Source organism: Tamandua tetradactyla, chromosome 15 (genome assembly GCF_023851605.1).
Source record: "Tamandua tetradactyla isolate mTamTet1 chromosome 15, mTamTet1.pri, whole genome shotgun sequence".
NCBI classification, from domain to species: Eukaryota; Metazoa; Chordata; class Mammalia; order Pilosa; family Myrmecophagidae; genus Tamandua; species Tamandua tetradactyla.
In genome coordinates this window covers 74,887,115-74,909,217 of record NC_135341.1, presented here as the reverse complement: position 1 = coordinate 74,909,217, position 22,103 = coordinate 74,887,115, and the positions used below count along the sequence as shown (strand labels likewise).

General features: G+C 40.3%; 1 protein-coding gene across 1 annotated transcript in view; it reads right to left on the bottom strand.

The window, feature by feature from the left end:
* Positions 1 to 22,103, bottom strand: part of NEK11 (NIMA related kinase 11) — a 346,803-nt gene that overhangs the window by 34,197 nt on the left and 290,503 nt on the right. The window contains exon 16 of the mRNA XM_077130110.1: positions 20,606 to 20,702. Within this exon, the coding sequence (XP_076986225.1) occupies positions 20,606 to 20,702 (97 nt within the window). The remainder of the gene's footprint in view (positions 1 to 20,605; positions 20,703 to 22,103) is intronic.

The window sequence follows — 22,103 nt, the reverse complement described above, 5'->3', positions numbered from 1 at the left end:
AATCAATAGGTTAATATACAAATAGATAATGGCTAAGCCATATATAAAAAAAGAACTCTGACCTCCTATCTGCAGCAACCAGACCAGGAAACTGACCTGCTACCAGCAGCAACTGGTGCAAGAAACCAACCACTGTCTATAGCAAGCAGTCCAGGAAGCTATCCTTAACAATTAACCCCAAATAGCCAGGACGTGATCAATATCTTCCAACCTAGAACCAAGAGGAGAATGCCAAATATGTTCCCCTAACCCATCACATAGGATACCCTGCTTCTAGTTAGCAGCTTCCCCATGCCAATAATCTCCAACGAGCATACCTGAAATCTTTTTTCCCCCTGCTATTGCAAACTAGAGATAAATAGCCTTTGCTTGTTCTAATTTGGGTGTTCTTCATTCATTTCCACCATCTTAAATTCCCTAGTTACTCCAAGTTTTACCTTGAATCGAGTTAGTCTCCTGGAAGTCTATACGGCCCAGCTCTTCATAGGACTGCCTTTACTGTGGTGAATTTGAATGATACCCTCAGCTTTTATCACCAAAGAAGCCACCTAAATGAAATTCGTATCAGCATTTCCCATAGACCTGTGGTTGAGGATATTACTTCCCTCAATATGCTCTAAATAATAACACCTTGGGAGAAACTCTGTCACCCCTGGGGAGCTGGTAACATTTCCACATTCTTGATAATGAGAGCTGGAATTGTATCAGGTTTCCTCTTTCTGACCTGGCTTCCTGGAAGCTCAGAGCCAAATTTGATACTCAGTTGGAGCAACTATGGTTGACACACTTATTTTCTCACTTTGTTTCCAATCTTCATTTTCTATGTATATTATTTTATTAGCCTTATTGTATATAGCATTAGATGTAAAAATGTATTAAATAAACTTCTCTCAGTGAAGCTCTGATCAGCAAAACATGCCATTCACATGTGTCAACTAGTAACCTGATTTTCAAATCCTTTTGACAAAGAGTTAGGGAATAAGTACATCTTTTAATGGAGTAGACTTTAAGTTCCTCAAAGGCACAGACCATGCATCGTCAATTGCCCTCTCCACTCCCTAAAGCAATAAGCACATTCTCTGCAAATTGGGCTCAATAAATGCAGGTGACGGCTATAAAGGCGAACACTTGCTTATTGAAGGTTTGCTCCACATTTCTGGGAACCTGATATAACCTGAAAGGCTATTTTTAATCCTCAAATCGGAAGTGCAGGTTAAGAAGATAAGTGGAGAAGACCTTGAGTTCTCCATCCGGTATTTATCTGACCTTCAAGGATATATGACAGACTTGCAGAAATCTGGGTGCATGATGACAAACTGTCCCAGGCCTCCTGGATCAAAAATAAGGGGTTGGGTCCCAAAGAATCTGGTAGCACTGAAGCAGCAGAGAGCATCTCTGAGCTCAGAACATCAAAGGATAATTAATTGTTCAGGAAACAATGACTTTGAGCAAGAAACAAAGGAGACAGAGCCCTTGGACTCATGGCAGCCAAGCCTGTGTAAGGAGTATTCTCTCATCTACCCTGCCCCTCTCAAGTCTCAGCCAGTTCTCTACTTTTCTTCCTGATGAAGATAATTTCCTGGGAGCATAACACTGCTGATGGAAGAATGCACTGGAAAACAATCCTTTCTTCTTTCTTTTTGTGAGGTGATGTGAAAGCAGAGGCATGCCTGCCTTGTCTGAAATTTCTCCTACCTTCATTTCTGACCTGACATTGGCCAGGTTGCACACAGTTTGACTTAAGACAGGGCCATACACTGATGCATATTTGACTTCCTCACTTTCTTTTCAAAATCCCTCTTTTCCTTCAAACCTTACTCTTTCACCTCCCATCCTACTGACAGGATCATCTTCCTAAAGAATTTACATCATTCATCTGCTCAAGAAGGTCTTTTGTGTCCCCATTTCAGCTGAATGAAACCTAAATCCCTTAGCTTGCCATTTAAGATGTTTCACAACTGAGCAGCCTCATTTTTCTCTGTCTGCCCCAGAAACCTAGATGATTGCTATGCTGGGTTTTTCACTGTTCGTGGAATGTGTGATGTCTTTCACTAGCCCAGGTCTTGGCACATCTGTTCTTTCTATCTGGAGGGCTCCACAGCTCATCTCCATGGGGAAAGTTTCTCTTCACCCTTCAAGGCACATACGGTTTGCACCTGAGGCTGAGAGCATCTCTGATTCCCTTTAGGAAAGCTTTGCATTTCCTTTTAGGGCTCTTGTATCTCTTTTTTTTTTTTTTTTAACACTTACCATTTATTATTGTGAGCTGCAGGATTTTTAAAAATTATGAAAAATAGATAGTTAAAAACTTGACATAATACAAGAATCGTGTACAGTACTAAAGAGAACAATTTTGCAACATCTTTTTTGTATTCAACAAAAATGCAAAAAAGTGAGTATCCTTCTATATCAGTTCATATATATCTCCTTCATTCTTTTTAATGGATACATAGTTGTATTCGTTTCTTAAATGCTGCCAAATGCAATATACCAGAAATGGAATGGCTTTCATAAAGGGAATCTAATAAGTTACAAGTTTACAGTTTTTAAGCCTATAGAAATATCCAAACTAAGGCATCTAGGAAAAGATACCTTAATTCAAGAAAGGCCAATGCATCTGGGACGCCTCTGTCAACTGGGAAGGCACACTGGTCCCTTCTGGTCCCTTGCTCCTGGGCTCCGTTGCTTTCAGCCTCTGTTCCTTGTTCCTGTAGGGGCTCCTCGCTTTGCTTTTCTGGGGCTGGCTTTCATCCCTTGGCTCTCTCCAGGTTCTGGCTTGCTTAACACCTCATGGCAATATCTGCTGGGGTCCAAGTATCTCCAAACATCTGTGTCTCTGTTCTCCAAGTGTTGACATCTGTGTCAGTTCTGGGTTCTGTTGGTTTTGAGGCTTCTGTGATTTCTGGCTCTCTCCAAAATGTTTCCTCTTTTAAGGATACCAGTAAACTAATCAAGACCCACCTGAAATGGATGGAGTCACATTTCCATCTAATCAAAAGGTCATGCCCACAATTAGGTGTGTCGCATCTCCATGGAGATAATCTAATCAGATTATTAGATTATCAGATCTAAAGTCTTGAATCAGGATGAAAAGAAATGGCTGCTCCCACAAGGTTGGATCAAGACTCAAAGATGGCTTTTTGGGGAGTACATAACACTTTCAAACCAGCATAATAGTACTTAATAATATGGATGTGCCATTGTTCATTTATCTATTTCTCTTTTGATGGACATTTACTTGTTTCCACTTTTCAATTATTTTACATCATATACATATGTACAATAAACATCTTTGTAAATTGGTGGGGGGGGCAGGGGAGATGGGGCTACATCTGAGCTCACCTTCCTACCTGAGTTATAAGACACCAGGATAGGGCTGTGACAAAGAATTAGACCAGGGTTAAAGTGATAGCATAATAAACACTGCAAAACAGAGAGGCTGAGCAATCGCTGACCTGCTTGGGAAAATACACTTCTGTATCTAATGTCATTCATCCACAGAGACCTGGATAATAAGTTGGCTTTCTTCAGGCCTCCCTGAAAAACTCTCAGTTGTCTGTTTTAAATAAAATCCCTGGGCAGTGTGATGGTGGCTCAGTGGCAGAGTTCTCACCTGCCATGCTGGAGACCCGGGTTTGATTCCCAGTGCCTGCCCATGCAAAAAAAAGAAAAAATCCTCAATCTCACTAAAAAAGCAGCTGTTAAGAATTTCCGTCCTATCTCTGAGATGACAGGTAAGGCAGACGTGGGCATGCCCTTTCCCTATTTCTTCATACTTGCACTTCACCTTGAAAGTGAGGTCAGTAGCACTTGGAAGTTTTTGCCTTATCAAGAGATGCTGGGGGATCATTAATGAATGTCAGCAACAGCCAGGCTGAGAAAGTTTTGTATCAAATTCCAGTGTACTCTGGCCAAGTTCTCAAGACACAGCGGAGGTGCTGCTGGCAGGGTGGGGAGTTCACAAAACCTTGGACCTGAGGGCGAGGAGAGGGCAAGCATTTCCAGACTGTGTGGGGCTGGCTGGAGCTCATTATCTGCCATAGGAGATACAATGCTGAAAAGGTTGCAAACCTCCTCATCACACTCCTTCAGTCGGTCTCTGTTTCATGCTCAGAGGTCCTTTGTAAGGCATTTTATGGTACTAATGTGGTCTGTACAAGTGCTTTCCAGAGATTCTTACCTACTCCCTGAGACCAGGGGAGAAAAGGGCCCCTAAGAAAGTATTTGCACCTCAATAACGAGAATACTTAATTTTCTGATGAGTTCTGAGTTGCTTCAGTCTGGGAAGGATGGATTAATCCCAATTTTGTAGTTCTGCTATTTATTTTCTCACTAACTTGTTTGTTTATGCCCCCTCCCAAAGGATTTGAGGGAGGTGGAAAAAAAATACACACCATACAAAATATTAAAATAAATAATTGAACCAGGATAATGGGATAACTGATTCCCGGTGGCCAAAAGCAAAGAAGAAACATAGATCAGTCTGTTCAGAAAGGTAAGCACTGACATTAAAAGCAAACTAATTACTCAAGAGAAACGGCTTTCCCAGTTACTGAAACCTGAGAGAAAAAGAACACTGAGACTTGGAGGATGAAGTCCCGAGAACACTACACACTACATAAAATCACAATGAATTTATAATGCCTCTTTTATCTTTATCTCTTCATGCAAATCAATGGCAGGAGACCCCAGCACATTCAGGACAAACAATTGGGGATGGAGGGGAAACTGCAAAATTCGAGGCTGTGGAATGGGTGAATCCAGCCTTGCGATTTAGGAAAATGAGGATGGTTTCCATCTCCTCCAAGCATTCCTTCATGAATATGGTTTCTTGCTACCAGGTGTTTGATCAAGATCGGAGAGCAGAGTTCCTCAAGGCGGTTTCTATGGCAGGAACCCGGGAAGTATATAATTCTGTGGCATACCCAAAGTATATAATTCTGTGGCACTTTTGGCAAAAAAAAAAAATGAGCAGGCTGAAGTGAAGCAAAGCTCCCACCCTTCCCCTAGGGTGTTACTGGCCTCGGTGGTTTCTCCAGGGCTGAGATGCCAAGAGGGAGCACAAGCCAGAATGCTCCAGAGTTAGACCAAGATGGGTCAGCTCTGTTTGGAGTCTCTGAAGTTGAAGAACTCGTGGCAAGTAGGTAAAAATCCATGACCCTTCCCAGCTTGGGAGGGAAAGGATAAAATTTCAAAGATATCTAATGATTCAGATATTCCCTGGTAATTTAGTCAAGGAATAACAATTAGTCCTTAAAAATCTCAGATGGATCGAGGCTCAAAACAGAAATCCTTGGACCAGCCTTAAAGCAGATCAAATGACCAAATGTGGGTCCCATTCCCACAACAAAGTCTTGGGCCTCTTTTCAATTTGCCTAATTAGGAAAATAAAGTCAGTGTGCATCTGAACTCTTTCTTAACTCCTGTCATGGACTAAGCTATTGCATCTTGCAGGACTCTGGGAAGGAGGCAAGGACCTCTTTGCATCTGTTGAATACTCCTTGGCCACACTGAAAAGCATGTCTGCCGACCCTACAAGGTTATCTGTCCATCCATCCAGCCCAGCTTCCATGGACACAGATTGATAGAAAACACTTTCTATTTCACATGGAATTGAAAACCCTATTTTTCCAATTTTTCTGAGGTTTTGCCCATTATTTTGTACCTGTCTCCATCCAGAGTTCTCTGGCTATTCCCTTTGAACACTCTGGTTGTTCTGGGGTGACCAGTTCACCTGTGCGCCTTCTACCCAGTAGGGCTTAGGGCAGAACAGCTGAGACTTTATCCCACCTCATCAAGAATCTCAACTAGCTCATTTGTTTAGATTATTTATTTGTCAATATCTTCATATGATACTGTCAGAGGGAGCCTGTCTCCTTCAAAAAATCCTGCGAGAGGGGTGCAAGTGTAGTTCAGTGGTAGAATTCTTGCCTGCCATGCAGGAGACCTGGGTTCAATTCCCAGTTCATGCACTTCCCCCAAAACAAACAAACAAACAAAAATTCAACAAATGGTGCTGCAATAATGGGATACTTATGTGGAAAAATAATGAAATGTGACCACCATACAGCATACAAAAAAAAAATTCTGTGAGATATGACAGCTTAGTTCTATCACTAGAATAAGAAAGGGTTTGGTTGCATGCTGCCTTCCATTTTCCAATTTGGCAAACTGGAAACAATTAGAGTCAAAGCTTAATGAATGCAGTAATAAACATGAGATCTCCTGCCTACCCTGTGGTACCTGGTGGTATTTAGGGTTTTCAGCACTGAGTGGACTGTAGTTATTACAAACTAATGTAGGAATAGCTGTATTAATTTATTACAATTTTACCATAATCATGCTTAACTCTTTCAAAATAATACCTGTTGTCCCCAGCTACAAAAAGTACAAGTTTACAACAACTCATGCATGGTCTTAATGGAAATCAAATACATATATTTGATTTATGGCTTTAAGAAGAAAAAAACCATGAATAAGGGAGAGTAAATAGGAGATACTAGGAAGACTGAAGAAATCTTGGAACTATAAGTATAAATATTGCCTATGAAATCCTTAATTGGGGGTCAAGAGAAGAGTCAGGGAGAGAAGTGTGAAGCCCCTGCCCCCTCAACCCTGATCGTCTGTTTGCTGTTGATAATAGCTAGAGGGCCCTCTTGAGGATCATCTGCTTCAAAGCTGGACTCAAATTTGTGTACTGACAAAACTAACAGAACAAGTGCTTTCCTATTCAATTAAACACCAACTCATAAAGTCAGGGCTCACAGAATGGCAATGGAAGGGGTTAAGAAAGAGGTATGAGAAGGGGGGCTCTAGCATGTATTGGGTTCCCACTTAGTACTAAATAAGGTGTTATCTAATCCTTATACTAATTATTCTTCCATTTACAGGTGTAGAAACTGAGGCTCAGAGTGATAAAGGGACTTATCTAAGAGCACAGAGTAAGAAGAGGAGCCAACAGATGTGGCTTGTCTTTCTCTAAGCCCAGCTCTGCAGGTAAAATCATCACCCTCTCCCCTACATGGGCTATGACATCCAGGGATATAAGTCTCCCTGGCTACATTGGACATGTTTCCCAGGGATGAGCCTGGCCCTGGCACCATGGGATTGATGGCACCGTGGGATTGATGATGTTTACCTGACCAAAAAGGGAGAAAGAAATGTAACAAAATAAGGTTTCAGTGGCTAAGAGATTTTAAATAATGTTAAGAGGCTATTCTGAAGGTTACTCCTATGCAAGCTTCAGCTAGATATTCCTAATTGCCATGGTGAGCCAACCCCAACTAACTGCATTCCTATAAGCCCTAAAGAATACCCAGGGCTCTATCTGAGACTCTATAAAAGTTTCCCTCACTAAATTTATTTTTCAGAAACCTATAACCTCCAGATGGTTCCTAAGCCAGTTAAGCCCTGAAACCCAGATATACCAGTCTCTCCAAGAGCATCAACCAGTTGCATCCCCCTACTCCATAATGTCGATACCCCTTTTCAACATGAAGAAGTTAGAATAGCCATTGTCCCAATATCCCTAAAGAGTGGGAGGAGGATCAGAGGAGAAGGCGGAGTTGTATCAGAGAAGATAGGATTTAACAAATGAGTATGACTGGTGAATCATTGTATTGATATTTCTTTTTAGTTTCCAGTGTCTTAGAGCAGCTAGAAGGAAACACCTGAAATGATGGAACTGTAATCCATACTGTGCTGGTTTGAAAGGATGTATGTCCCCTAGAAAAGACATGTTTTAATCTAAATCCCATTTCATAAACTCAGAATAATCCCTATTCAATACTGTATGTTTGAAACTGTAATCAGATCATCTCCCTGGAGATGTGATTTAATCAAGAGTGGTTGTTAAGCTGGATTAACATGTCTCCACCCATTTGAGTGGGTCTTGATAAGTTTCTGGAGTCCTATAAAAGAGGAAACATTTTGGAGAATGGAAGAGATTCAGAGACAGCAGAGCAGAACGACATAACCATGTGAAGCAGAGTCCACCAGCCAGCAACCTTTAGGGATGAAGAAGGAAAATGTCTCCCGGGGAGCTTCATGAAACAGGAAGCCAGGAGAAGAAGCTGGCAGATGATGCCATGTTCACCATGTGCCCTTCCAGATGAGAGGAACTCTGACCTTCATTGGCCTTCTTGAATCAAGGTATCTTTCCCTGGATGCCTTAGATTGGACATTTCTATAGACTTATAATTGGGACTTTTTTTGGCCTTAGAACTGTAAACTAGCAACTTATTAAATTCCCCTTTTTAAAAGCCATTCTGTTTCTGCTATATCGCATTCTGGCAGTTAGCAAACTAGAGCACATATATACTTTGAAACTTGTTTTAAAACTACTTGTTAAAATGTGCTTTGAAATCTATTGCTTTTTTCTATATATATTTCATAATAAAAAAGTTAAAAAGAGAGAGAGAGAAAGAGAGAGAAGAGGAGCCAAGTTTCAAACTCAGAGTAACCAGATTTTGAAACCCAAGTTCTCTTTATAGCCATTTACCAGCCTGAAGCCTCCCAGTTATTGAAATGGAAGCAGAAGTAATTAGGGTACAAACGTGTTAATCTTCAGCTGGCACAAGGAAAGGCTAAGTCTACTTAAAATCAGGCCTATGAGTCACCCCCAAGAGAACCTCCTTTGTTTCTCAGATGTGGCTTCTCTTTCTCAGCCAACATGACAAGCAAACTCACCGCCCTCCCCCTCTCTACGTGGGACCTGACTCCCAGGGGTGTGGACCTTCCTGGCAACATGTGACAGAAATTCTAGAATGAGCTGGAACTCAGCATCAAGGGATTGAGGAAAACTTCTCGACCAAAAGAGGGAAGAGCAAAATGAGACAAAATAAAGCGTCAATGGCTGAGAGATTCCAAACAGAGTAGAGAGGTTATTCTTATGCATTAAATATTTATCACCTTTTTAGTTAAGGTATAACGGAGAGCCTGGAGGGAACTGCCTGAAAATGTAGAGCTGTATTCCAATAGCCATGTTTCTTGAAGACAATTGTATAATGATAAAGCTTTCACAATGTGACTGTGTGATTGTGAAAACCTTGTGTCTGAAGCTCTTTTTATCTACCTTTTTGACAGATGAGTAAAACATATGGATTAAAAATAAATAATAAGAGGAACAAATGTTAAAATGAATTTAGTAGATTGAAATGCTAGTGATCAATGAAAGGAAGGGGTAAGGAGTATGGTATGTATGAGTTTTTTTCTGTTTTTATTTCTTTTTCTGAATTGATACAAATGTTCTAAGAAATTATCATGATGATGAATATACAACTATGTGATGATATTGTGAATTACTGATTATATATGTAGAATGGAACGATCATATGGTAAGAATGTTTGTGTTTGTTGTTATGTTAAAAAAATTTTTTTAATTAATAATAAAAAAAAAATACCTAGAGGGGGTGCAAGGGTAGCTCAGTGGTAGAATTCTCACCCACCATGCAGGAGATTTGGGTTTGATTCCCAATCCATGCACTTCCCAAAAACACAAACAAGCAAAACCAACAAGTGAATAAACAAATAACAACAACAAAATCCAACAAATGGTGCTGTAATAACAGGATACTCACATGGAAAAATAATGAAATGTGATCCTTCCATACAGCATACAAAAAATATATCTAGAGAAGACTTGTGCAGGCGAAGGTGAGATCTGAGAATATGCTATCAGCAAAAGCCCAAGAAGTAGTGGAATGGCTAAGGTTTTACATGAGAAAAATTTATTTTGCCCTTGAGAAAGAAGGAAAGTAAGTGGTGCCAGACAACTGGAATGAAGATCACTGGGTGGGGGGTGGGGGAGTAGTCTTAGGCTGCATTCTAAAATCCCCCTTTAGGACCCAAGTCTTATTCCCCAGCTTCTGGGAGCACCACTGGCTGGAGCCCTCAGCTCTCGGTGGGAGCTGATCCTGCTCAGCGGAAGGCCTGCTTCACCCAGCACCAGGTTCCTTCCTGCATTCCTGGGATGCCTCAGTTCCTTCAACCCAACTCAGGACAACATCCCAGCTTCTGTGCATCCTATGCAATGGACTGGGTCTTGCTGAGAGGTCACCACAGCCCCACTTTCCCCTCAGCCCAGTTGTGCTTCCTTTCCCACCCCCACATCTGTATCTAGACAGCCAGCCCTCCCCAGGAAACATTCTGCATGCAAATTTTTCATCTCAGAGCCTGCTTTCCAGTGAGCCTGACCTGCGATGGATGCCTAAAGAACATTTTTAAGAAGAAGGATGCCTAATCATTAGTTTGAAGTTGCCTATGTCCCTGTGACATGAGTCTTTTATCACCAGTTTCCAAATCTTCTAAAAATTCTAGGGCCCTCACAGATGAGTAGGGCAATTAGAGAAAATGGATAAAGAGGCTGGATTTTCAGTCAGGATCAATATGGTACAGAAGGGGGGGACAATAGAGATAGAGACTCAGAAGCTGAGCTGATCACAAAAATACCCAGAGCTTTGCAGAAATCTTAGGAAGAGCTTTCAACTACCATAGGATATGGAATTAGGGTTTGAGCCAAAGTTGCTTAGACCTGTGACAGGGACATACTGACTGACATGTAGGTTGGAGTTATATGGCTGGACTCTTGAAGGCCTCTTTACTTTCATAAAAAGGGGTTGACTCATTTCCTGGGGCAGGGAAATGGATGTAATAGGTCCAGGTGAGGAGAAGATGCCACCTTGGCTATGTATGGATCATTCCATCCCTTTGGAAGAAAGGGGCCTCTCTTCTGAACTTCCTGAGTTTGGCCCCATGCAGTTGGCACTTGGCATTTACCCTCAGTCTTGTGAACCTCAAGTTCGGGTGTGTTGGGTCTCCCCAGCTAGTTTGTAAGGTATCTCCCTTGTGTGCCATAAAACAATGAGCATAATGACTTACACCAAACAGAGTCTAAAGAAAAGTCCACTTATTTGATTGTAGACCTTGAGACACTGAGTAAGAGGTCTGACCAGTTTTTCAGAGGATCTCTCACACCTCACATTTACATTTAAAATCACTGTTCTTTCACAGGAAGCCCCTGTTTGCCAGTTATCAAGCTTTCCTTATGTACAAGCTTTTGTTGTTGTTTTGAAATTGAAAAGCTGGTTTCAATCAGCAGCTCCTTCAGAAATGCTACCTGACACTGACCTTTTATTAAAGAAACAGATTGTAGGAGGCAGAACTAACACCTCTTGAATGAGATTTGGAGAGTGGAGGAGAAAAGAACCATTGCTTCATCTGTTTCACCATTGAAAGGTTATTTCAATCAGTGAAACAGAATGAGCTTTATTTATAAAGCACTTTGGAATCCAGGAAAAGTCAAATTCTTCTTATTAAATATATATATTTCTGACAAAGGAGATGGCTGAGAGAATGAGATGTTGGCAAAATACAGATATCAAATACCCACCAATTCAGAAAATCAGGCACCAGGGCAGAACATATGAAAGAGAGACCAGACCTCAAGGGCAACTTTGCCTTAGGCATGTTACATAGCCCCTCTGTAGCCCAGGTTCCTCAACACTAAAGTGGGTTGGCACGTGCTTAGAACTAGTAGGTTCCAGGGAGTGATGCCAGGCACGTGGAAGGCATGTGATCATGAAAAGGATCCTTTCGAGTTCCTGATGGGAGCCACACTTTTACTGGCCCCACTTTGCATGGCAGTGGATACCAGCACTGGTTTAGAATTAGCCAGTCTTCCACTTAAAACATAGCCTTGTCACTCACTAGCTGTGGGGTACTGGGAAATTCCTGTTCCCAGAATAAACTCTCCTGAAAGACAACTTCTTTACCCACAAAATGGTGAATCCTGTCCCCTTGCAGGTTTGCTGTAAGAACTGAATGCGATGGGGTGTGCCTGGCTTAGCACGTGCCCTATCACGGAAGACGCATGCGTCGAAAGCAAGCTTCCTGCCACATCAACGTTGCTATGGCTTAGGTCCAGTTCAGAGCCTGAGCTGATGTTATTACAAACCTCACGCTACTCCACCTTGGAAACATTTTTAGCAAGCGCTTATTGCTCCACCGTCATTTTAACAAGTGATCGCCATTGCACCATGAATTATGCATCAGGGTAATGAGAAGGACAACAAAGGTCATGGGCTTCTCATCTTCAATTTGACCTTCGAGGGTCAAGGTCTTGCTGTGATTGAAAGTGAAAGAAAAATTTCGAGCACTTGTGAGCCGGCTATCGGACACTGAACCAATTACTGCCTTTGACCTCTACATTACTTACAGAACCTCCTTGTATTTTCACAGCCTCTAAACAGTTGACTTCAGCCTTCATCACAGTCCTCCACAGGGCTGTGTTCTGACCTTGGCAAGACCTTTTCAAAGCAACTGATAATGACAGTTCAGCAATGATGTTGCCAGGAAACTATCCCCAGTCCTGCAGCACTCAAGGAAGCTCTGTGGTCACAGCAGCTGACACAAGCTCTACTGCTATCTAACCAAGGACAGGCCTCTAGAACACTTAAAACAGAATACAGAAACCAGTTTTGTGTTTCAGAAGTGCTAGTTGTGCAGGTACCAGTAAGTCACAGCCCACTAAAGATGCCAGGGCACTTGGCAGCTCTGTGAGAAACATTTTTCTTCTCATCGCTGTCAACAAAAGACTATGTATTAAATGCCTACTCTAGGAAAAGCAGTGCTCACGTGGACTGTGGCTAAATATCAGTCCACCGATGTCTGATCTCTAGCCATTAATCTTCCAGATCAATGACACCAAAATCAGCAGCTCTGGAAATATGATCCTACTAAGCGTTAGGAACCTAGAGCACCCTGAATTCCTTTCTCATTAGGACTCTGATCAGTAGATAATTCACACAAATATCAACAGCTAAATGGCTACATGCAAAACAACATTAAAAAAAGTATCACTTTTATTAAACTGTTCAAGCAGTGCCATTTGACTCCCAAATAAGCAAGGCTTTGGTAAACTGTTGGAAATTTCAGCAGAAACCTGAAGCTAGAATGACTTCTTCCCTCCACCCCAAATCTAGACTTGGGACAAGTTAGTGTGTGACTCCCAAAGTTGTTTGCTGAGGAAAAGAAATATAAAGCTGCCTAAATTCCAGAGGATGAGTGAATGAGAGATAGAGAGAGAGAATGTAGTAAAAGAGCACATTTATGAGAGAGAGATGATAGATAATATAAAACATAAAATCTGAAAGTTTGTTAACTTATTCCATGGGGAAACTGTGAGGGAAAGGTACTTTCATACAACACTGGTGAGAAAGCAAAATGGCATTTGGAAATAGCTACAAAAATTATACATGCATTTATTCTTTGATAAAAGAAAATCCCACTTCTAGAAATCTACCTCAAATATAAACTGGCAAAAATAAAAAGCCAAACGTACAAGACTACTCACTGTAGCACTATTTGTAATAACTAACAACTGGAAAACCCAATATCCATCAGTAGGGATAGGTTGAATAATCAGTGGTATGTCCACACAAAGGAGAACTTGGAAGTTATGAAAAGGAAGTATATTTCATATACAACTTTGGCGTAATCTCCAGGATATACTGTCAAACAAAACAGACAAAAGTGTAAAATACACTACTAATTTCTTAAGAAGTGATGGGAAAGAGAGTGCATTTATTTGAATATATTTTAAAAATTAAAGGATAAACCATAACATTGTAAAAGATGGTTACCTTTAGGTGAAGGGAGGAAATAAGGTAACAGATCAAAGATACAAGCTAATCTTCTTTTATAGATTAGACTTTGGACTCAGGGAAACACTTTACATAATTAAGAAACAAAAGTAAATAAAACAAAAGCAGCTTCTATAAACTGGAAACAAAATGAAACAAATCAACCTGTGTATATCCACAGACAGTAATGGTTCATAGTGACTTAAAACACAATAATTAAATACCCCTAGTGGGATGTACTCTAAAGACAAAGAAAATGGCATGGAAGTCTTAATTGTGTTTGGTAATTCTTATTGTTGGTGGCAGTATGGGCTATTTTAATTCTGAGACTGTGGCATGTGTACTGCGGGATAAAGAAAATAAGTTTGGTGAAATGAAATACATTCATGTCTTTGAAAATCAGAACTATCAGTTAAGAGAAAGATTGAGGTTAAATAAGAACATCCTACTCCTGAATTTGAGTTAGAAATAGTATATGGGCCCTGTGCAGGTTTGAAAGGATGTATGTAACCTAGGAAAACCATGTTTTAATCCTAATCTCATTTTGTAAAGGCAACTGCTTCTTCTAATCCCTATTCAGTACTGTATGTTTGAAACTTTAATTAGATCATCTCCCTGGAGATGTGACTCAGTCAAGAGTGGTTGTAAAACTGGATGAGGTGGAGATGTGTCTCCACCCATTTCGGGTGGGTCTTGATTAGTTTACTGGAATCCTATAAAAGAGGAAACATTTCAGAGAAAGCGGAAGATTCAGAGAGAGAACAACCACAGAGCCACAACAGAGAATGCCGCAGAACCATGAAGCAGAGAGTCCACCAGCCAGAGACTTTTGGTAATGAAGAAGGAAAACACCTCCTGGGGAGCTGGAGAGGTAGCTAGCAGATGACGCCGTTTGCCATTTGCCCTTCCAGCCGAGAGAGAAACCCTGAACTTCGGCCTTCTTGTATCATGGTATCTTTCCCTGATGCCTTAGATTGGACATTTCTAGAGACTTGCTTTAATTGGGACATTTCCACAGCCTAAAAACTGTTAACTTGCAAAACTTATCAGTTCCCCTTTTTAAAAGCCATTCCGTTTCTGGTATATTGCAACTAGCAAACTAGAACAGGCTCATTATGCATTTTATATTTTAAAGAAAAAAATCATTATTTCCTAGTTCTCTGCACCAAAAAGGCCTAGTAATAGCAACCAATCCAGTCAGAATGAGCAATCTTCAGGTTCAGACTATGGTCTCTAAATAGCATTTTCCACTAAACGGAACCAGGGCCTCTTGAAGCAAGGACTGATTCCAGGCCTGAGGCCTGAAAGAGCCTCCCTTTTTAAAATGCAGGTTAAATCATATCATTCTCCCATAAATCAAGGAAACTAGCAAATACTATGAGGGTTTGCCAAAAGGAACCAGGTATCAATTTGAAGAGTCTCCAAGTGGCTGAAGATGCTAAAATCTGAGTATCAATAACAGTGATAAACAAATGGAGTAAACTAGAGCAAATATCTTTAAGTTCATGAATTCAAAATAATATTCTAAATAATAATCAAAACTCACTGATTACCTTGATAAGATGCTAGGGAAAAAAATCATTATTCTGAAAATAAAATATCAAACATTTACCTTGACTTTCTTATATGAACTGTACCTCAGGGCAACCAAATAGTTGATAAGGGGAAGACTTTCTTTATAAAGGTATGTTTCAACCAAAAAGTAAAAAAGAATAATAGAATTAGAATATCATCATTTTGGAATTAATAACAAACTAGGAAAGATCATCAATGGCTGTGCCACATCACACACAAAAGAGAGAGAAACAGACATTCTATACTTCCTGTTAGAATTACACAGCTCCACTAATAACTGCCAAAAATAATTGCCAAAAAATAAAACCCAAATCTGATCAAGTCTCTGGATCTACCAACTTATAGGAAATATAGGAACAGGAAAGCATATTATATCACACCACAAAATACAGTCAGTAAAATTCAAATGATTCAGAATAAAAGAGGTCTATGAAGGCACAAAGGTGCATCCATCCATCACCTATCCATCCATCAATCTATCCATCCATCCTCCCATTTATCCATCCATATATGAATAGCAACATCTCTTCAAATGTAGGTAGAAATTACTTTAGCCAGAAAGGAAGATGATACTGATTTCATGTCATTCTGTCAACATTCCAATGATTTTGAGTGGCACCTCCAAAAAGTTGCTGACCTCCAAGAACTGAGTGCTTGCTTGTACACTAGCAGGGAAGTTTCACTAGTGGCACAATCTTCTGGCAGAAGTAAGAAGTGGCTGTGCTAGGAAGCCAAGTGATGGAGGACAGCAAATGGTTGGCTTTTATATTTAACTACTTCATGACATTTTCCCAAGAAATTGACAATTTTCTTTTGCATATTAAAGAAAATGCTATAAAAATGTGTTTTCCAACAGCTTCTTTTGCCCACAGATGTGCTCAGGTACAAAACATCACCTAATAGACCAAGATATGCCAACATCTTCAGGTACATGGCTTGGGGCTTTTATAAAGGAAGCAATCACATATATATTGAGGGTCTACTACAAGTTGTTAACATTCATTGGGTGCTTACCACGTGCCATGAATTATCCTTAGTGTATTTCACTCATTATTTCAGCTAACCTTACAACAGCCTTGTGAGGTAGGAACCATTATTAGCCCCACTTTACAGATCAGAAATCTAAGGCACAAAGATGTTTTGTAAATTGCCCAAAGCCACATGTTAGTAAGTGGAGGGGCAGAGACACACATCCTGGCAGTTGGCCTCTCGCAACTTTCCTCCTGCCCACTGTGATGGGGTCTACTTTTTGTTCCACACTGTGTATACAAGTAGGCATTAAGTCCAAGAGTTTCCCATATCTGTATAGTTCAGTTGAGAGAACCTGAAGAAATATAGTAAGAAGCTGCTCCCCAACTTCCTTACACAGCTTCACTTCCATACAATTGGAGACAAAGAAGCCATCTGTATGATACTCATAACCTATCCCACAATAAGTCATTTAGAGGGAGCAATGACTGAGCTGGAAGGTTTGTGCCTACCTAGATTTTACTTTCACTTATGTAAAGATGGAGAAGGCTGCAGGTGGGGCAGGTTTGGTAGGGAAATTTAGATCAGTTTTGGACAACCTTAGTTTGAGATGTCTAATGGACATTCAAACAGAGATACAAGAAAATTGGCTAAAATGCACATATTTTCCAAAATATTAACAGGAAAAAAGATATGCTGAATGGAGTTTTCTTAAAAATAACATGGGAGATTAGATGGAGGTATAGATAAAACAAGATTGACCATGAGTTGATAATTGCTGAGTTGGTTGATGAGTTCATGGGGGTTAATTACACTATTTTGACTGTTTGTATATATCTACAACTTCCTCAAATTAAAATACATTTTTAAAAATTCAGAAGGACGCAGCATTTCTTATGTAGGATACCACCAAAAATGTGTAACCTGAATCTAATCATGAGTACATACAAACTCAGTGAGGGACATGCTATGAAAGAGCTGTCTTCTACTTTTCAAAAGTGTTACTGTCAATGAAAGACAAAGAATGACTCAGGAATTGTGCCAGAATAAAAAAAATAGTTGCATTACAACTAAATGCAACATATGATCTTAGATCAGAAAACACAACTGCTATATAGGACATTGTTTGGACAACTGGTGAATTTTGAGTATGGGTTGGTATATTAAATAATTGTACATACTAATATGAAACGTCCTTGAATTTAATAATTATAGTGTGGTTATAAAAGAGACAGTCCTTGTTCTTAGGAGCTATGCACTTAGATATTTAGGGGTAAAGAATCATGATACATGAATTTTACTCTAAAATGACTCAGTAATAATTCTAATTTTTGACTGTGTATATATAGTATATATGTATATACTATATGTATATATAGTATATGACTATATATATAGATATACAGAGAGCATGCAAATGTGCAAAATGTTAGCAATTGGTGAATGTAGGTGAAGGATATATAGGCATTTATTGTGCTATTCTTGAAACTTTTCTGTAGGCTTGACATTTTTCAAATTAAAATTAAAAAAAATTAACTTGATGAACCTGATATAGTCTGTATTCCCCAAACACATCCCTTGCATTCCTTTCCCTATAGTCTTTTGGAAAAATCATCTTCTCCCCTCTTTATTAATGGGTGCCAAATCTTGTATGATTTCTCTTTAAGAATGTCTCTTGAATGTATCACTTTTACAAGCATTATTTCACCCATTATAGCAGAGCCTGCAGGTATTCCCTAGCTGCTGGTGTGCTGCTCGTAAACAGCCCTCAGCTGTCAGCCCCTTTAGGGATTGTCCAGTCACACCCTCTTTGAGGGCCCACATCCAGTGCTTGGTTGAGTTGGGGTTAAAAACTTGTTCCTCTTGCCCAATTCAGGACAGTTATGAAGGGCCCTCCCAGCTTCAGGGCTCCCTGTCGGCTGGCTGAAGCCTCCATTGAGACTGCAGAGCAGCTTTACTTCTCCTCTGCCCAGTCCACTGCCTTCACTTTTCTTAATATAGGTGTTGGCCTCAAGGACGCTCCCTCAAATCCTCCGCACGTGAATCCCTGTCTCAGAGTCTGCTTCCTAGGGACGCAGCTGTGGCAATAGTATGATTATTTTACAGCTAAGGAAACAAACTTAGAATATCACTCACCTAAGGTCAGAGAGCCATTAAGCAGTGAAGCCAAGATTCAGACCAGAAATCTGCTGGTCTCCAGCTTCTCTTCCCATCTCTCTGCCCTGCCAAATCCTACCATGCTGTTAAATCCAAGGCCAAGTCCTAGCTTCTCCCAGAGGCCTCTCCAATTTCCCACTCTGATCTCAGTGCTCTCACCATCTGCTGTGCTGGTGCATGGTCGAAGCTCCATTTGGGGACTTCTTTTAAACATCACCTCATATTATATAACAACTGTGCTGTCATTTAACTTCGCACATATCAAGTTTGATGCTTTTTTCTACATGGAGAGTTCCCTGGGGCAAATGTCCTTCTTTGTATTCCTTTGCATCCCAAAATTGCTGTCCCCATGCTGCGCATGCAGTACATCACTGTGCAGTGAAAGGACAGCAAGATTCCCTCTCTTTTGGCTGTGTTCTAAGTCTTAGAAACTGAGAAAGTATGACACTCTCAAAAGATACAAAGCTCTGCAGCCTCATTTTCCTTTTTGTCTTTTCCAGAATGGTATATGGGGTTCCTAGGAGGAATTTAAGGGGATTGCAAGTTATTCCACTAGAGGAGCTATACTGTCCTTGGGAAGAGTAGCCTAAATTGCATCTGTCTACATTAAAAAGATAAGTCAGAAAATACTTGGTCAAGTTCAGCCAAGCAATGTGGAAGAAAACAGCATACCAAGAATAAAACTACAAAACTACTTCTTGGCCATTTATTTTGCCAAAACTAGTTTCATTTTAATATTTTTAAATATTTCAAAATGCGCTAGGAAATGGGCTGTTGGGTACTTTGCAAATGTATTTAAGTCTTAGATAAAGAATCTGACAACAACATATTATTATGTCTTGAGTGAGCCACTTTCCTTCTCTTTGAAGATTATCGACTGGGAGATGAGCAAAGTTTTCTCTATAATCTCCTCCTAGCCAAGAGAAGTAGAGATAGGTAGAATCAGGAAAGTTTGGCCCAAATGCCTTCACCTTTGGTTTTTGGGAATCTCTTGTTGCCACGGTAACTTACTATATGATCACTCTGGTAAGGGAGAACTTAGAAAAGCAATAAGCATCTAAACACATTATCAACTTTCAAATTAGAAATAATTTTCAACATTTTTTTACTCTTTTGCTTTCAAATGTTAGCCTGGACAATGATATGCAAAATGACTGAAAAATAATTCTTGCCAAACTTTCCTAACTACTCGATCAACACCAATGCAGGAGCTGTATTTTAGAAAGAAGTTTCTGAGTTAAAACATCTACAGCAGGGGTTGGTGAACTGGAGAGCATACAGGCCGAACTTGGCCTGCCATTTAGTTTCTTAAGAGCTAAGAAATTTTAAAAGAAATCTTAAATTAATGTTCTTATTGCGGTGAAAAATATATAACATACAATTTGCCATTTTAAACATTTTTAAGTGTACAATTCAGATGCATTTATTATACATACAATGTTGTGCTACCATCATTCACATCAATCACCAAAACTTTTTCTTCTCCCCAAACAAATTATTTACTCATTAAGTAAAACTTCTCATTACCCCCTTCCCCCAGGCTCTGGAAATCTCTAATCTTCTTTCTATCTCTATTGATTTGTTTATTCCAGAGATTTCATATAGTGGACTTTTTTTTTTTTTTGGCATGGGCAGGCAATGGGAAGTGAACCTGGGTCTCCCGCATGGCAGGTGAGACTTCGGCCTGCTGAGCCACTGTGACCTGTCCCCATATAGTAGAATTATGCGATATCCATCCTTTTGTGTCTGGTTTTTTTCACTTAATGTTTTCAAGGTTTATGCATGTTTAAGTATGATTTTTGCATTTAGTAATGGGGATTGAAATAAAAAGAATAATATTTGGTTATATCTGAAAATTAAAAGAAATTCAAATTTCAATGCCCAAAAATGTTTTATAGGTACATAGCCAGGCTCACTTATTTACATATAGTCTAAGGCTGCTTTTGCATTACAATAGAAGAGTTGGGTATTTATTATCTAGTCCTTAACAGAAAGAGTTGGCCAACTCTTGATCTAGAGGCTAGGTTGCACTAAGAGGTTAGACTCAGAGGTTGGGAGTTTCTTCTTACGAAGCATTCTGAACTGGTACCAGTGATTCAGTCAGGCCCATTCACCTGAGCTTCTGCCCACCTCCTTCACCGCTGCCAAAGCACAGCTGCTGCTTGTGTGGAGGCCAAGTGGAATGGCACCGCATGACTGCATCACACCCTGCCCATATGTTCCAAAGCTGCACCCTCATAAGGGTCAGGCCACATGCTACTTACTCCTTCATGTGCTTTATCTTTGTCTGGGCCATTGCACTGTTGAAAACTGCTGGTCCTTGGAACACATCTGGAGCAGCGCTGGTGATGGTCCTTGTGTCTGAAAATCAAACACAGCCCTTATTGACTTCATCAGCACTCCTGCAACTTTGGGGCAATCAAGGGCAATCAGAAAACAGAAGCTAATCCACCTTTGCTTTTCCCCCAGGGAAGACTGTGGGTGGGGTGGGGTGGGGGTGGGGAGAGGTTTAGGGTGTATTTCATATTCATGTTGGTTGCTTTTTTATAATCACCTTTCCTAGAACCTGAAAAGTTACTTAAAAAAAAATTAATAGCCACACCATGCCAAGAAACCCACATGTGTGCTCAAAGATCAATTCTGCCAAGAAAGAAAGGAAGGTACTGCTTTCCCATCTCTTCCAGAGAGACCTCCAGGTCCTGAAGGCTTATGTAAATAAAGGTCAAAGCAATTTCCACGTGGACTGCAGTTTACTTTAATCTGGCCACTCTTACCCTCAGTAAAGCTCTCCACATTGCTAGAACAGATGCTAAGCTTTGAGTCCAAGGGTAGAGAATAGGGCAAATATAATTTCAAGCCACAGGGCTGGCAAAGTTTGTTGTCAAAAGCTGTTCCCGGGCGGGCCCCGGTGGCTCAGCAGGCAAAGTTCCCGCCTGCCATGCCGGAGACCCGGGTTCGATTTCTGGTGCCTGCCTATACAAAAAACAACAACAAAAACCTGTTCCTTTTTCAGTGTTTCTTACTGGCCAGCTCCTTTGTCTTGTCCATTCCACCTTCCAACATGAATAGCTGATTGATTTATGGCAAAGAAAAGGAAAACACATTTGGCAATCTTGACAAGAATAACTGGGACAAGAGCTACACACTTGTTTACTAGGTCTTACATCCCAGAGTGTGTTTTAGACTGCTGCTTCTCAGACTTTAATATGATATAAATCACCTAGGGATTTTATTAAAATGCATATACTGATTTAGTTGGGTCTGGATAGGGCTGGGATTCTGTATTTCTAATGTGCTAATAAGGTCCCAGGTGATGCCAATACTGCTGTTTCTGGGACCACACTTTGAGTAGCTCTAGACAGAGATGGTTACATGTTTCTCTCTGGGCCTGTCATGGTGGGTGGGGTTTTTTTGTTTGCTTCTTTATTTATTTTGCTTTTAATTCTATTAGTTGCTCAGTCAGTCTTATTCAATGTGAGAGGAGACTAATAAGGACATTCAGTGAGGGTCTTTTTAGAGACTGACTACTGCAATTACTCATTAATTAATTTATAGATATGTTGATCAAATTTCAGTAGGTAACGTATCTGGACTAGGCTCTATGGTGTTTTTATTGGATGATGTCCCTTGCGTACAGGTGTGGCAGCTTGGAGCTGTTATGTACCCCAGAAATGGCCATGTCCTTTTAATTCATTCCTGTGAGTACAGACCTATTGTGGTTGGGACATTTTGGTTAGATTGTTTCAATTGAGATGTGACCCA